Here is a 15961-nt window from a genome sequence, read left to right as displayed (position 1 = left end):
AAAAAAGAAAAAAGTTTTCAAACCCTGAAGTAAATGTTGGCCTTAAATTTAGGAAAATGAGCTGAACTGGGGTAAAAAATATGCTGTAGATAACTGTAAAAATAAGCCATTCATTTTTCATATAATCATTGTATTTATTATGTACCCACCACTCTTCTAGGTGGTGATCAAAACAAAACTCTATTATTTTGGGACTTAATATTTAAAGGATGGAGATAGACAGTAAACAAATAACTGTGACGTGTCCAATTGGAATAAATGCTGACAAATGCTACATGATTGCATAATTTAGCCCAGTGATATAGTGGGGAATATTTATTTATTTATTTATTTGTGAGACTGGTCTCGCCTCCCCTGCTTAAGCAATCCTCCTATCTCTGCCTTCCAAGTAGCTGGGACCACAGGGGGAGGCCACCACGCTGGGCCAATTTTTGTCATTTTTGATAGAGGTGGAGTTCCACCATGTTGCCCAGGCTGGTCTCAGACTCCTGGATTCAAGCAGTCTGCCTACCTTGGCCTCCCAAAGTGCTAGGATTACAGCCCTGAGCCGCTGCACCTGGCCTTAGTGGGGAAATTTTTTTTTTTTTTTTTTTTTTGAGATGGAGTCTCGCTCTGTCTCCCAGCCTGGAGTGCAGTGGTGCAATCTTTGGCTTACTGCAACCTCCACCTCCTGGGTTCAAGCAATTCTCCTGCCTCAGCCTCCCGAGTAGCTAGGATTACAGGCATGTGCCACTATGTCCAGCTAATTTTTGTATTTTTAGTAGAGACGGGGTTTCACCATGTTCTCCAGGCTGGTCTCGAACCCCTGACCTCATGATCCACCTGCCTTGGCCTCCCAAACTTCTGGGATTACAGGCATGAGCCACTGTGCCCAGCCTTATAGTGGGGAATTTTTAGATAAAATAATAACACATGGGGAAAAAAAAAAAGACAAATAAAGGTGTTTTTTTAATTTGTTTGTGTTTTTGAGATGGAATCTTGCTCTGTCACCCAGGCTGGAGTGCAGTGGTGCAATCTTTGGCTTACTGCAACCTCCACCTCCTGGGTTCAGGCAACTTTCCTGCCTCAGCCTCCTGAGTAGCTAAGATTACAGGTGCGTGCCACCATGACTGGCTAATTTTTGTATTTTTAGTAGCCACCATGACTGGCTAATTGTATTTTTGGTAGAGATGGGGTTTTGCCATGTTGGCCAGGCTAGTCTCAAACTCCTGACCTCAAGTGATTTGCCCACCTCTGTCTCCCAAAGTGCTGGGATTATAGGCGTGAGCCACTGTGCCCGGCCAGAAAAAAGATTTTAAAAAAACCCAATAGAAGAAATTATAATAAAAGAAAAAAAATTAAAACCAAAAGGACAAGAAAAAAGCAAAAAGAAATGTGTTAACCTGATATTAAAACGTGGTTAATAAACAGGCAAATTAAATTGATTTTTATAGTTTTTGCAATTACTATATCCAAGAATTTCTATCATCTTGTGTCCCTTACTTTCTAGACTATCATCAAGGTGAGGTGGAACATAGTTTTAAAAACTTTATCCTGAGTATTCTACAAAAGAAGACTCGATGGTCACATAAGATTCTGTTCTGAAAATTACATATTAATATATAACATATAAAAGTTCTTGAAATATTCTGCGGTTAAGAGTGTTGGAGACCAGCCTCAACACCACCCGCAGGGTACGCGAAATTCGGTGGTGACAAAGGAATGAGAAGAGACAGGTTAAGAGTTCATAAAGGAGGGCGCCAGGGGGCCAGAGCAAATCAGAGGCTATAAAGGCGCCAAGCTCTGATCTCCACACTATTTATTGAGTACAATCACTTAGATTTAAGAAGCAGGTGTTCGGGGTGAAATGGTGAAAGCAGGGCGGTGTGTCATACACCTAATCTATAGCAATGGTGGTTTAGGTAAATTTCTTTGTGCTGAACAGTATAAACTTAACTACTGATTTATTTTTTAACTAATTGGAGAGCAGCTGTGGGGAGTGGGCCTAACTAGGAGCCAGCATATCTGGCCACATTCTGGTGCTTCAAAGGAGTGTCTTTCTCCTTGAGCACAGTGTTTATAGATAGGAGAGCAGGTCATGTTCTGGTCATGGGAACATGATGGCAATTAGAAGGCTTTCCTCCTCAGAGACCTCTTGTGGCTTTCCACAACTTATTGTTCCATACTTGTATGGCCAGTTTATGCAGGCACCCCACAAGCCCTTTTCCCAACATAAGAGAACTGCTTCATTTTTTTATCTCAACATTTTTCTTGAATCTATTTTGCTGTGGAATGTTCTACTGAACATAGTTTGAAAATGTTACTATAGTAGAATCTCAACTCTGCAGTGTACTGTTTAGATGACCTTGCTAGCTTTTATTAAGTAGAAATGATAAGTACTTGCCATATAGGATTGTTAGGAACAATATCTGAAATAATGTATAAGAAGTTTGTGGTATAGTTCCGGGTGTCTAGTTAATTGGAAGTTCATATTCGCTCCCTTCTCTGATTATTAACATTTACTTAGAAATATAGATACTATGTATAGAGACAGGATGGATCAGCAGTGTCCTTATTAGTCCTTAACTGTGATTCTTATCAACAGGAAACTGTGGAGATATAAATTTAGTACGACTGGGTCCAGAAAAGTCTATTAATAATGAGGTTCTGAAGTTCAGTTTGGACAGCCAAGTAAACCACAGAATGAGTAAGTACTGAATGTGGTATATACTAGTGTTTTCTCTGTTTCATTTGGTGGAAAATTACTTGGGCACTAAAGGTAATTTGAAGCCTCCAGAATTAGTCTGGCTTTGGGAACTAATTTTCCTTCTCATTGTGTTGTATATATTTGTGAGTTTGTTAGAATTAGAATAGCATATAATTTTTTATTTGTTATTTTTATTAGAAAAAGATTTACCTTCTCATGTTCAGGCGATGCATAAAAGAAAGGAATTTCTAGATTATCAGTTGGATGAGCTTTCCCGGCAGCGAGCTCTATGTCGAGGTGGACGGGAAATACAGGTATCTTTGCATTTCTTAAATAACGTTCTTTAAATAATAACTCAGGTATACAAACTAGTTAACACGGTTTTTTTTTCTTTTCTTTTCTTTTCTTTTCTTTTTTTTTTTTTTTGAGACAGAGTCTTGCTCTGTCTCCCAGGCTGGAGTGCAGTAGCACAATCCTGACTCACTACAGCCTCAACTTCTTGTGTTCAGGTGATTCTCCTGCCTCAGCCTCCCAAGTAGCTGGGATTACAAAGATGGGCCGCCACACCCAGCTAATTTTTTGTATTTTTAATGGAGTTGAGGTTTCACCATGTTGGCCAGGCTAGTCTCAAACTCCTGGCCTCAAGTTGATCTGCCCACCTCAGCATCCCAAAGTGCTGGGATTGCGGGCGTGAGCCATTGCGACTAGCCTAATTAATGAGTATTTAATGCCCTTTATTTATTGGGGAATGGCATGATTCGTGTATAAAAATGTGTACTAAGATGCTAAAAATGTGTCTCAGGTTAACACATTTCTTTCTGCTTTTTTTTTTTTTTGTCCTTTTGGTTTTAATTTTTTTTTCAGTTTTTATTAAAATTTCTTTTTTTTTTAATCTTTTAAAAAACGTTTTTGTAAAGGGCAAGATAATCCAGTAGAGATTTTAGACTTTGCAAGCCATATGGTTGGTTTCTGTTGCAGCTATTCAACTCTGCTTTTGGTAGCACAAAGGCAGCCATAGATAATACATAAATAAATGGATGTGGCTGTGTTCCAGGAGAACTTTACTTACAAAAATAGATGGGATGTTGCATTTTTGTTTATTTTTGAGATAGGATCCCACTTTGTGGCCTAGGCTGTAGTGCAGTGGTGCAGTGGTGCAGTTGTTCAATTTAGCCTCAAGCTCTTGGACTCAAGTGAGCTGTCTTTCTGTCTCAGCCTCTTGAGTAGCTGGGACTACAGCTGTGTGCCATCATGCCTGGCTAATTTTTTTGTGTGTTTTCTGTAGAAACTGGGTCTTGCCATGTTGCCCCGGGTGGTCTGAACTTCTTGCCTCAAGCAGTCCTCTCACCTTAGCCTCCCAAAGTGCCAGGATTACAGGCATGTGTCCCTGCACGTGGCCTTGCATTTGGCTTATAGGCTGTACTGCCTTATATTAAAGCTATACTGAGTTTATTAGTTATCTTTCAGTTGCATGTTGAGCCCAGTTCAGATTAGGTTAGACAGAAAGGGAATTAGCTTCAGTATGGGTGGATCCAGAGGCTCAAATGACATCATCATTTCTCCAGTCCATAATTTGTTTTTCTGTGTGTCAGCCATTTCTTCTTCGGGAGAAGGTGAGTGTCACCATCTCAGGGCTTCCACCATCTCAACTTAGAAACCCCATAGGGAGAGAAGGTCTTTCTCTTAGCATCCATATATCCAAAGAAGCAGTTTAGTCCCTGGGTGAGCAAGCAGGTCTAATCCGTATTTTTAAGAAGATGGGTGCCATGATTGGCCAGGCCTGTGTTAGATGCCCATCACTGTGGCCAGAGGAATGGTTGGGGTGTGATTTACAGCCTCATTTGAATCACCTGGAAGTTAAGGGCGGTGCGATGCTCCCAGGGCTGGAATGCTAAGCAGACTACTCACGTGCAGCGCACAGGACACAGCTGAGTCTTAGCAGCATACAGAATGCGTCAGGACTCTAGTGGTAAAGAGGAAATAAACTGGGTAAACACATTTTTCATTGGTAAAATACAGGCTCTTTTAAAATTAGAGGCAGTCCATTGGAAGGCATTTAAAAATGCTTAGTTTAGTTTTAATTATGACGTTTGAATTTTTTCCAGAGGCAAGAATTAGATGAAAACATTTCCAAAGTTTCTAAGGAAAGGCAGGAACTTGCTTCTAAAATTAAAGAGGTAAGTAGTTCACCTGTAGCATTTTCTTAATTTTGTCTTATTATTATTATTTTTTGTGTAAATATGACTGTTCAGACAAGCTATGGGCTTTATTTTTTTTGGAGACAGAGTCTTACTCTGTCTCTCAGGCTGGAGTGGAGTGGCATGATCTCAGCTCACTGCAACTTCAGCTTCCCGTGTAGCTGGGATTACAGGCGTGCACCACCATGCCTGGCTAATTTTTTTTTTTTTTTTTGAGATGGTGTCTGGCTCTGTCACCAGACTGAAGTGCAGTGGCATGATCTCGGCTCACTGCAGCCTCCACCTCCCGGGTTCAAGCGATTCTCCTGCCTCAGTCTCCCGAGTAGCTAGGTTTACAGGCATGTGCCACCACGCGCAGCTAAGTTTTGTATTTTTAGTAGAGACGGGGTTTTACCATGTTGGCCGGGATGGGCTTGATCTCGTGATGTCGTGATCCTCCTGCCTCAGCCTCCCAAAGTGCTAGGATTATAGGCATGAGCCACCACACCTGGCCTTTTTTTTTGAGACAGAGTCTCACTCTGTCACCAGGCTGGAGTGTAGTGGCACGATCTCAGTTCACTGCAACCTCTGCCTCCCGGGTTCGAGCAATTCTCCTGCCTCAGCCTCCTAAGTAGCTGAGACTGCAGGCGCATGCCACCACCCCCAGCTAAATTTTGTATTTTTAGTAGAAACGGGGTTTCACCGTGTTGGCCAGGATGGTCTCGATCTCATGACCTTATGGTCTGCCCACCTCCTCCCTAAGTGCTGGGATTACAGGCGTGAGCCGCCACGCCAGGCCCTTTTTTTCCGTGTTTTTAATAGAAACGCAGTTTCACCATGTTGGCCAGACTGGTCTGGAACTTCCAACCTCAAGTCATCTGCCCATCTCAGCCTCCCAAAGTGTTGGCTTTACAGGCATGAGTCACCATGCCCAGCCAGCTATGGGCTTTTCTCAGTTACATTTTAAATTGTTATGAAAAATTATAAACTTCTGTGGAAATGGAGAAAATGGTGTAACAACATTTGCATTATTTTCTTTAACCTAAGAATGAATTCTTAACACCATCTAAGATTTCTAAGAAAGAGGTGGTTATAAATGATCTTTTTTCTGTTTTAGGTCTCGATAAATATTTAAATTCCTTCTTATGAGGTGCTCTATTTCTGCTTCCCACAGACTGCAAAAAAACAATTATATAATTATCATCAGATAAACAGTTAATGAAACTAGCTTTATGGGTGTTTTCCATATTAAAAAAAAAAAAGGTCATCTGTGTGAGCTTTAGGATGAGGGTGGCAACTGTGAGCCCTCCAGAGCTCCAACCTGGGCGCAAGTAGAGTGATGATGGGCAGAATTTGGCATAAGAAAGTACAGCACTTTGATTTTTGGTTTTTGTTTTTTGCAATTCTTGGCTTAGGGCATAAACTCCTTGTACTTGCGTTAGATCATAAGGCTCCTGTAATATTTTGTAGCTTTTCCCCAGTATTTTTTGGATGTGAAAATATCCTGTAAGATTTAGACTAATTGAAGCTTGGCTGAGCCAGGTATATACCCTGATTGTCAGAATGCAGCCCTAATCAAACCGCATTGGGGTCAGGGAAAGAGGGTAATAGTAACTGATGACGTTAGTAGTATTTTTGCTGAAGTGTTTCTCCTGAATGTATTATGATCTTTCTCTGTGGACTAAAATACAGTTGAATTTAATACATATTTTCATTAGCAGTTTATTTAAACTAAAAATTATGTGAAAGCTTTTGATTAAAGTTATAAACAGAACCCCAGATTAATCTTTCCTGAGTCAAGGATGAAGTCCATCTTCACAGATGTTTTTTGCTGCTCATCACATGTGTTGTGTGGGCCATGAAACTGCGCTTGCAGTTTTACTCACTGGAGGGCTGAGGACAGTGTCTGACAGTGCTTTACTGTGTGAGCCGTGGAGGACCACAGTGCCACCGTCTTCCTAAAGCTCACACGCATGCCTTGAATTGCATGGTTGAATATATCATATGTGCTGAGATGAATCACCTCTACTTCTTAGTAGCAAAAAGAAGCAAAGTGAATTTCTGATGAAAATGCTGATTTATTTGAGCACTGCATGGTATGATTGTGAGGCATCATCCACGTTGTCTGGCTCCATCACAGTACTTTGCATTATAGAAGGAGGCCACACTTGTTTTTCTTACGGTGGAAATAGAGTATTTGTCAGGTTCGCAGGCATTTTTGTTAGTACTAGCAAAAGCACTAAAAAAAAGGAAAAGACAATATTATATACTTAAAAACTAACAGAAAAATGTACATTCAAGCTGAATTCTAACCCTGGTTTTACTCGGATAATTCACAACTCAGGATTATTACATCTCTACTTCAGATACCTACCTACATATATCTGACTACAGGAAGGATTGTAATCTCCTTTGACCAAGTCAAACCCTGGATAAGAATTTTTAATGTGCTTAAATCATATTCTGTGTTTCAGCCGCAAAGCACACATTCTTTCCGGTTTGGGATTATCTTGAACGTTTCTGTTGTTTCCTAGATTTGAGGGTTTCCCCCTAACTTTTACTTAATGTTTTTCTGTCACATAATAAATAGTGAGTGTTTTATAGTAAACATAGGCCTGTCATAGTCAGGGATTGATGTACAGCTGAATATTGATTTAATCTTTGTTCTCTTAGGTTCAAGGACGCCCACAGAAAACACAGAGTATCATCATCTTAGAGTCCCATGTCATCTGCTGCACATTGAGCACAAGTGGTGGCTTACTACTTGAATCTGCTTTCCGGGGGCAAGGGGGTGTCCCCTTCAGCTGTGTCATTGTTGATGAGGTCAGTCAACAGTCAGCCATACAACTTTGACTAGTACTATGAGGAGTAAGTCTTAGATTAATTGTGGCTGCTGAGATGTTGAGGAGATGTGGGGTTTTTTTGCATCTGATTTTTACGTGCTATTACATGTGTATTCCCTTATGTAGAAATACGCTTCTTATGGCTGGGCGCGGTGGCTCAAGCCTGTAATCCCAGCACTTTGGGAGGCTGAGATGGGCGGATCACGAGGTCAGGAGATCGAGACCATCCTGGCGAACACGGTGAAACCCCGTCTCTACTAAAAAATACAAAAAAAAAACTAGCCGGGTGAGGTGGCGGGCGCCTGTAGTCCCAGCTACTCGGGAGGCTGAGGCAGGAGAATGGCGTAAACCCGGGAGGCGGAGCTTGCAGTGACCTGAGATCCGGCCACTGCACTCCATCCTGGGCGAAAGAGCGAGACTCCATCTCCAAAAAACAAAAAGAAATACGCTCCTTAATGGCCCTCCATAGTGAAAGTGGGTTTTCCAGTATTTGGGGGTTAGTCTTGAGGATGACTGATGGTTTCTAACAAAGTCTCTGCTGAGTGACTGTCTCGCTCCTGCTGAGAGTGTCTCTGGTAACCTTTTGATGTAGTTTTAATATAATTTTGGACAGCTTTGAGCCATAGTATGTTCACCTGACATCCTTTATTCCTAGTTCACTCTTTGAGCAAACATTTATTGGGTACCTGCTCTTTGTCATAATGTAGAGTCAGAAGACAAAAGAGATGGAGCAGGAAAAACCAGAGAATTGAGTGATCAGGAGACCTAAGATCCAGTTTTCACCAGAAGGAAAGGACAAAAAGTGGAAATGATTAAATAGTTGAAGAAAATGTCATTGAATTTAAGAGAAATTTGAGTCTCGTGATCAGAGGCATGCTGAGGAACCAGGAGGACAGCTATGGGGAAACACACTCCTGGACGCTCCTAATGGGATTTCTGAACCTCAAATACAAAGTTTTGAAAAGGGCCTGGGCATGGTGGCACACACCTGTAATCCAGGCACTTTGGGAGACTGAGGAGGGTGAATCACTTGAGCCCAGGAGTCTGAGACCAACCTGGGTGACATGGTGAAACCTTGTCTCTACTGAAAATACAAAAATTAGCTAGGTGTGATGGCATGCGCCTGTAATCCCAGCTATTCAGGAGGCTGAGGTGAGAGGATTGCTTGAGCCGGGGAGGCGGTGAACGATGATCATGCCACTGCCCTCCAGCCTGGGTGACAGAGTGAGACTCTGTCTCAAAAAAAAAAAAATTTAAAAATAAATAAAAATTTTAAAATAAAGTTTTAAAAGGACTTTAGAGGAGAAAAGTTTTTTTCAGGCTCACGTCCAGCAGGAACAAAGAGCACACATCTAGGATGTGCATGGCCTTCCGAACTTACGGCTGGTTCCTAAGTGGTAGTGGCCGACTTGGTGGCTGACTTCAAAATACGTGTTTGATTTTTTTGAAAAATGTGTTTGGAGAGTTTACTTTTTATTTATTCATTTTTGTTTTTTGAGACGGAGTCTCGCTCTGTCACCGAGGCTGGAATGCAGCGATGTGATCTTGGCTCACTGCAACCTCTGCCTCCTGGGTTCAGGCAATTCTCCTGCCTTACCCTCCCGAGTAGCTGGGATTATAGACACTGGCTACCACGCCCAGCTAATTTTTTTGGTATTTTTAGTAGAGATGGGGTTTCGCCATGTTGGCCAGGCTGGTCTTGAACTCCTGACCTCAGGTGATCCACCCGCTTCAGCCTCCCAAAGTACTGGCATTACGTGTGTGAGCCACCACGCACAGCCTGGAGGACTTATTTTGTTGGTTTTGTTTTGTTTTTTGATTTCAGGGAAAATCCTTATTTTTGACATTTGGTGCAGGAGAAGTGTGGTACTTTTCTGAATGGTTAGAACTTTAATCAGATAAACTATATGGATAAATGGTAAAGATTGTTAAGACTGCCTTTCTCTTCTGTATCTTACCAAGGCTGGACAGTCTTGTGAAATTGAGACTCTTACCCCACTCATCCATCGCTGCAATAAGCTCATCCTAGTAGGAGATCCCAAGCAGCTCCCTCCCACAGTCATCTCTATGGTAAGTTTTTTATGTTCAGATTGCTTTAAAATGGAAGGGGCTTTTTAAAACGTTTGTTTTCAGGAGGGAGAGACACCTTTCTTGGATTAGCCTCTTAGTTTTGAGGGAAAAGTAAGCAGTAACTGAGAAAAGAGAAGCACGGATTGAGTCTTAATAAGCAAAAAAAAAAAAAAATTCCTAAAAATGCCCCTTTGTTCATAGTTGTTCTTCTGTGTATGTGTGGCAGAAGCAGTGTGTCAGGGACTGGAAGCCTAGATGGATGACGTGCCATGGAAACCAACCTTTGGGAAAGGCAGTGTGCACGTGTTTTAAGAGCTGAATCTGATTTATTTTAATCATACAAACACCAAAACAGTAATAAAAGAAAAACTGCAGAAATAAGGAGAAGAATCCCACCCTCCTGATTTTTATTTAAATATGTACCAATTGAGGAAATATGAGGTTAAATTAATTTTGGAGTACATTTCTATTTTTAGAATTTGATATTCTGTTGTTCATACAAGAACATGTCTGTGCCCCTCACATCATCTGAAAGTGAAGGTACTGGGGAAAAAAAAGAATTGTGAACTCTGACTTCAGGAAGAGAAGAATCAGATTGTAGTCTAGTCTACTTTGTTGGGTTTTTTTAAAATCTCACGGAAGACATCTCCTGGAAATGCACATCAGAATCAGGATTCAATAGATGTTTTGAAGTAATCTGAAGAGGTTTTGAAATTTAATAAAATGTGTATTTTTTACTAATAACATAGATTATACAGATAATTGAGCAGTGGCCTCAAATAATCCTAGAAAATAGATCATTTTCAAAGCATTTTTGTTGAAGTATGGCATGAATGCAGGTGGTTATCGTTAGTGGTTTTTGACTTTGGAATTATTCAGAATGATAGTGCAGGTCTTTGTGTGACATTTGAGCATAGGTACATGATCACGTTAGTGTGTGGCCCAGAAGCACACCTGTCACCCACTGAAAACCCGTGTGTGTAGGGAAGAACTGCTGCAGGTAACTCTGTTCATGGAGAATAATGAAGAGCAAATTCGGTATCCCATTTCTTTAAATAATGCAGTATTTCATTGAAGGGCCTTAGCATATAGTGAAAAGAGAGATTGTTAATGGGCCTCAACTTTACTGCCTAGTTTAATGATTGATAAAAACAACAAAAATTAGAAAAAAAATCCATTTGTGCTTTTTAAATTGTTGTGCAAATAAAACAGGCTATTTTGAGAAAATAATTACAAAGTTCATTTCCATAAGGTGCCTTTTTTGACCACCTATTTCTAGTGATAATTACAGTGAAAGTGAGTATTTTTAATGGATATTGCTGGGCATTTGTGTGTTTGTTCATCTTTTTCAGTATGTGTATACTGAGTGCCAGCATAATTGAGGTGCTGTTTAGGTCCTGGGGTTATGACAGTGAAGAAAACAGACAAAATCCCTGCCATGAGTCATGGTGTTGATATTCTAGGGGATAGCAGTCAGTTACTAAAAAGTGGTATATGGTTTGTATACATGTATATATTTATGTGTATATGTACATGGGTTTGATTTTGTTTAAAGGTGGCAAAATCATTCTGTGTAGAATTGGTTTTTTTTTTTTTTTCAATTAGTAAATCAGGGACATTCTCCCATGTCAGAATATATATTAATAAATTCTGTGTCATTTGTAGAATGGACTAAGGTTCTGTCTGAAGGCAGATGTGTTACCTTATATAAGTTCCTTTTCTGTTTGCCCAAAGAAAAGATTAAAAATTAGATTTTGTGAGCTAACGCAGATAAACTTTTGAGGATTTAGGCAAAATTGTCATATGTCTATTAATAATTATTATTTTTTACTTACACAAACCTGTTTAAAATCACACATATGAATAGGTTAAGAAGTAGTGCCTTTTTTCCACTCTCATAGTTTGTGAAACAAGTTTATTCAGGCTTTGCACATCTTCAGTACCAGTGTCTTTCACATCACTCATGAAGATTCCATCATCTTAGTGAAGTTTTCAGCACATTTTTACTTCCAGGTTATTTAAGATAAAGTACTTTTTGAAACTTTCTATGATGCTGCCGTTGGAAAGTGTATCCCAAGGCACAACTGTAATAACATCAAGACAGTTTATCCCGTTTGTCACTTTGGTCACTGTTTTTCAGATTGCAGAGTATAACCCATTATTTGGTTTGTGAAATCCATTTAGCACAGTTTGGGCTTTCCTAATTCAAAAATTTGAAATGCTTCACTATCTGAAACTTCCCAAGTGCTGACATTATACTTAAAGTTCACGCTCAAAGGATATGCTCATTGGAATATTTTGGATTTTTGGATTAGAGATGGCTAACACATAAGTCGAGTCTGTTTCCTTCACTGGAAATTAAGTCCCGTGAAACTTGATCTTATTCACTCTGGCAGTCTTAGCACTCCAGATTATAGGTGCTTAGTACACATTAGATGGATGAATGAAGAATTTTGTCTTCAAAAGGCTTGTTTACAGTGGCATTCAGTATATCTGTCTGTGAGGGTATACCCCTGGAAATAATTGTTAAAATCTGTGTTACATTTCTCTGCTTCCTTTATTGTTGGTTTTTTTGGGTGGCATCTTGTAGCATCAAAATAGCATCAGTCGTCTTTCACGAGATCGTATCTCTTTCATTAGCAGTATATGAGTAGAAAATACCTCCACATGTATTCAAGATTCATGGCATTTTGGCTGGGTGTGGTGGCTCATGCCTGTAATCCCAGCTACTCAGGAGGCCAGAGACACGAGAATCGCTTGAACCTGGGAGGTGGAGGTTGCAGAAGAGATCATGCCACTCACTGCACTCCAGCCTGGGCGATAGAGCGCTACTGTGTCTCCAAAAAAAAAGATTCATGGCATTTTGAGGATCAGAGTCAGAAACACCTTTTTTGTCTGAAGCTGTGGTTGGTAATCTTATGCTACCTGAACGTTGCCATGTACGTATTAGATCTCAGTAATTGTGTTTATAATAGTGGGAAAGATAGAAACGAATTCTTGGAAACTGTTGCTTTATTTTGCCCCTCACAGAAAGCACAGGAGTATGGCTACGACCAGTCAATGATGGCTCGCTTCTGCAGACTGCTGGAAGAGAACGTAGAACACAACATGATCAGCAGGCTGCCTATTCTGCAGCTCACTGTGCAGTACAGGATGCATCCAGATATATGCCTCTTCCCTTCTAATTATATTTACAACAGAAACTTAAAAACAAATAGGTGAGTTCACCTTACTGCTCGTGACCTTAGTAGTTTAGCTACTTATGAAGAATAGACATTTTACTATCTTCTTCTTAGGTCTTGTCATAAAAAGCGTAAATCATGGAGGATTAATAATTTTCTCTTGTTATAATAGCCATCATGTTGAATACAGCAGAGCACATAAAAATGAAAGGGGGAAAAGGTCACCTATATTTATACTAACCAGAAATAATCACTGGTAACACATTTTGGTATATCTGCTTTCAGTCCTTTTTTTTTTTTTTTTTTTTTTTTGGGAAGACAGGGTCTCATTCTGTCACCCAGACAGAATGAGTGCAGTGGCACAATCCTGGCTCACTGTAGCTTCAACCTTCCAGGCTCAGTCGATCCACCTGCCTCAGCATCCTGAGTAGCTGGGACTACACTCAGTCATCGCCATGCCTGGCAAATTTTTGTATTTTTCTTTTTGTAGAAACAGGATTTCACTATGTTGCCCAGGCTACTTTCAAACTCCTGAGCTCAAGCAATCCGTCTGCCTTGGCCTCCCAAAGTGCTGGGATTACAGGCAAGAGTCATTTCAGTCCTTTTACCATGCATGTCTTTTTTTACTTTTTAAATTTTTGAAGGAAAAATGTGGGACCTTACTCAACATAGTATTCTGTGGCTTACTCTATTATGAGTGTCTTTCCAATCATATTTGTTATATTTTAATGATAAAGATACCTTTCCTAGCACCAGGAAAGAAATAGAATTTGTTTTGTACCTTTCACTAATATACGTATAGAAAAGAATATTCCTGTTATCCCCTTACTTGCCCCAGCCCACATCACCACACAGAAAAAATTGTAGTAATACCAAAATATTTTCTTAAATCTTGACTTTATTCTGAATGTTGACTGCTTTTTTTTACAGACAGACAGAAACCATTCGATGTTCATCAGACTGGCCATTTCAGCCATACCTTGTGTTTGATGTCGGAGATGGTTCAGAAAGACGGGATAATGAGTATGTTCTCCTCTTGCCTCAGTCCTCTGATAGTCCCAGAATTGTTATATGATTTGCATTCATATTTCTGTTAAATACATTTCCTATACACATCTCTCTGCCTAGTGTCAGGGCACAGTCATTTTCACTTAAGTTGATGCTGCTTTTTTCTGTATAATGGGGATAATATTACCTAATGTCATAAGCAAGCACTTGAGTAGATACTTGTTGAGCTCACAGCAGTGAGGGAAACAGACGTGCCTATTGCAAGATGGTGATCTCATGGGAAGACAGACCTTCACCAGGTAATCACCTAGGTAAGCAGTTATTCCAGTTGGGTTAAGTACTGTGAAGGCTAAGTATAAATTCAGTTGAATGAGGATGTGAAAGGGAGGAAGGAAGTAGTGACAGAGGTTGGATGGTATTGGGTTGTGAATAAGGGCATGTGTTCAGGTGGTCTGTATATGACAGCAAAGAGGAGTGGTGGTGTTGCTAGATAGCAGCAGTGTCAGAGGAGCCGGGGATTCTTGTGAGAGACTAGGGGAGGAATGGTCTAGGGGCAGCATTTGTTGGCACAGATGCAAGCACCACGCTGTCATGAAGTAGGAGGAAACACAAATCCCACTTCTACATCATGGGATGACTGCAGAGCAGGTGGCGTCCTTAGGCGAGAATCAGGTGTTAGATAGGATACAGAGGTGGAAGTAGGGAACACTCATTGAAGAGGCTAAACATACAGAGGAGGAGTTGGCCATGGGATTGTAGTGCTGGAGGGACTGCAGCCTAAAGGTTTTAATGGGACCTATTGGAGGAGAGCAGAGGATTGTGAGTTAAGCCCCAGAGCATCAGGAAGGAGGGTTATGAGCGGAATGTTGACCAGAGAGGGTTAATCTGGGAGGGGACCAAGGAAAATGAAGATTTCAGGGATGGAAGAGATCGCTCACTGACTGGGTTGTCCATATAGTAATTCTCAAAGTTAGGAGAATGGGTATTTAAGGCTCGTAAAGCAAGGTGGGTAAGGTATCCTCAGGAATCAAGGGATAGGGGCAGTGCATCCCCTGGTCTTGGTGCATTTCGGGTCTGGTATGGTCATGAGGGAGCATGTGGTTTCAGGAGGGGTTGAGAGTACAGGATATGAGACTGGTGAGGACTATAAAGAGGACATGAACCTGCTCTAGGGCCCCATGTTGTTCAACTGGGGTCAAGTAGGACACATCCTTCACATTGAATCTGTGTGGATGGCAACTGCTCAGTTGCGTGGTGTCTGTTGTATGCAGCCAGTGGTGGGGGACGAGGAAGATCATACATCTAAAGTATTTTCTCAGTGTTGGGAAGATAGTCAATCCTTAATTCATGTTAGCTATGTCTTATTCACATCCTTGTTCTTATTAATACTGCTGTTCTTACTACTGCTATCCCTCTTTTAACAGATGAAGAAAGTGGTGCCTAAACTTCAGTTGATTTCAAACTCTTTTCTCTCTACAGCTTCATTTTTCACTGGACGTTTCACATGTATTCATATTTACCATAGCATTTTCACGTTTATTCATATATACCATATTAATGGTCATGGTAACAGCCTCTTGGAGTCACTGCTAGCTGAATAAAAGATGAAACCTATCTGCCTGCCATTTACTATAATGGGAAACAAACTCAATGGAACTTAAGTTAGCAGTTAGCCTGCTATTAGTTTTGATAACATTGTGTTTTCTTTTTCCATCTTGTTTAGCTCATACATAAATGTTCAAGAAATAAAACTGGTGATGGAAATAATTAAGCTTATTAAAGACAAAAGAAAGGATGTTAGTTTTCGAAACATTGGCATAATAACTCATTACAAGGCCCAGAAGACGATGATTCAGAAGGATTTGGACAAAGAGTTCGATAGAAAAGGGTGAGGTATTTCTATAAATATTTCCAGTTTTCTTGTTGAATTAGATTGAGAGGACATAGAAGGAAAGAAGAAAAGGAAACTCTTAAGGAGTGGTCTGTGCACATTGG

At 40.5% G+C, this 15961-nt stretch overlaps 1 protein-coding gene across 9 annotated transcripts in view; it reads left to right on the top strand.

The window, feature by feature from the left end:
- Positions 1-15961, top strand: part of LOC105464103 (senataxin) — a 103307-nt gene that overhangs the window by 73133 nt on the left and 14213 nt on the right. For all 9 annotated transcript variants that reach the window (XM_071078497.1, XM_071078495.1, XM_071078499.1 and 6 more), the window contains 8 exons: positions 2585-2686; positions 2885-3000; positions 4792-4863; positions 7537-7686; positions 9669-9776; positions 12807-12994; positions 13889-13981; positions 15690-15854. In XM_071078497.1, coding sequence (XP_070934598.1) covers positions 2585-2686; positions 2885-3000; positions 4792-4863; positions 7537-7686; positions 9669-9776; positions 12807-12994; positions 13889-13981; positions 15690-15854 — 994 coding nt within the window. The remainder of the gene's footprint in view (positions 1-2584; positions 2687-2884; positions 3001-4791; positions 4864-7536; positions 7687-9668; positions 9777-12806; positions 12995-13888; positions 13982-15689; positions 15855-15961) is intronic.

This window comes from Macaca nemestrina, chromosome 14 (assembly GCF_043159975.1).
Source record: "Macaca nemestrina isolate mMacNem1 chromosome 14, mMacNem.hap1, whole genome shotgun sequence".
In the NCBI taxonomy this organism is placed as follows: Eukaryota; Metazoa; Chordata; class Mammalia; order Primates; family Cercopithecidae; genus Macaca; species Macaca nemestrina.
The sequence above is the reverse complement of the archived record's forward strand: the minus strand, read 5'-3'. Positions and strand labels throughout refer to the sequence as shown.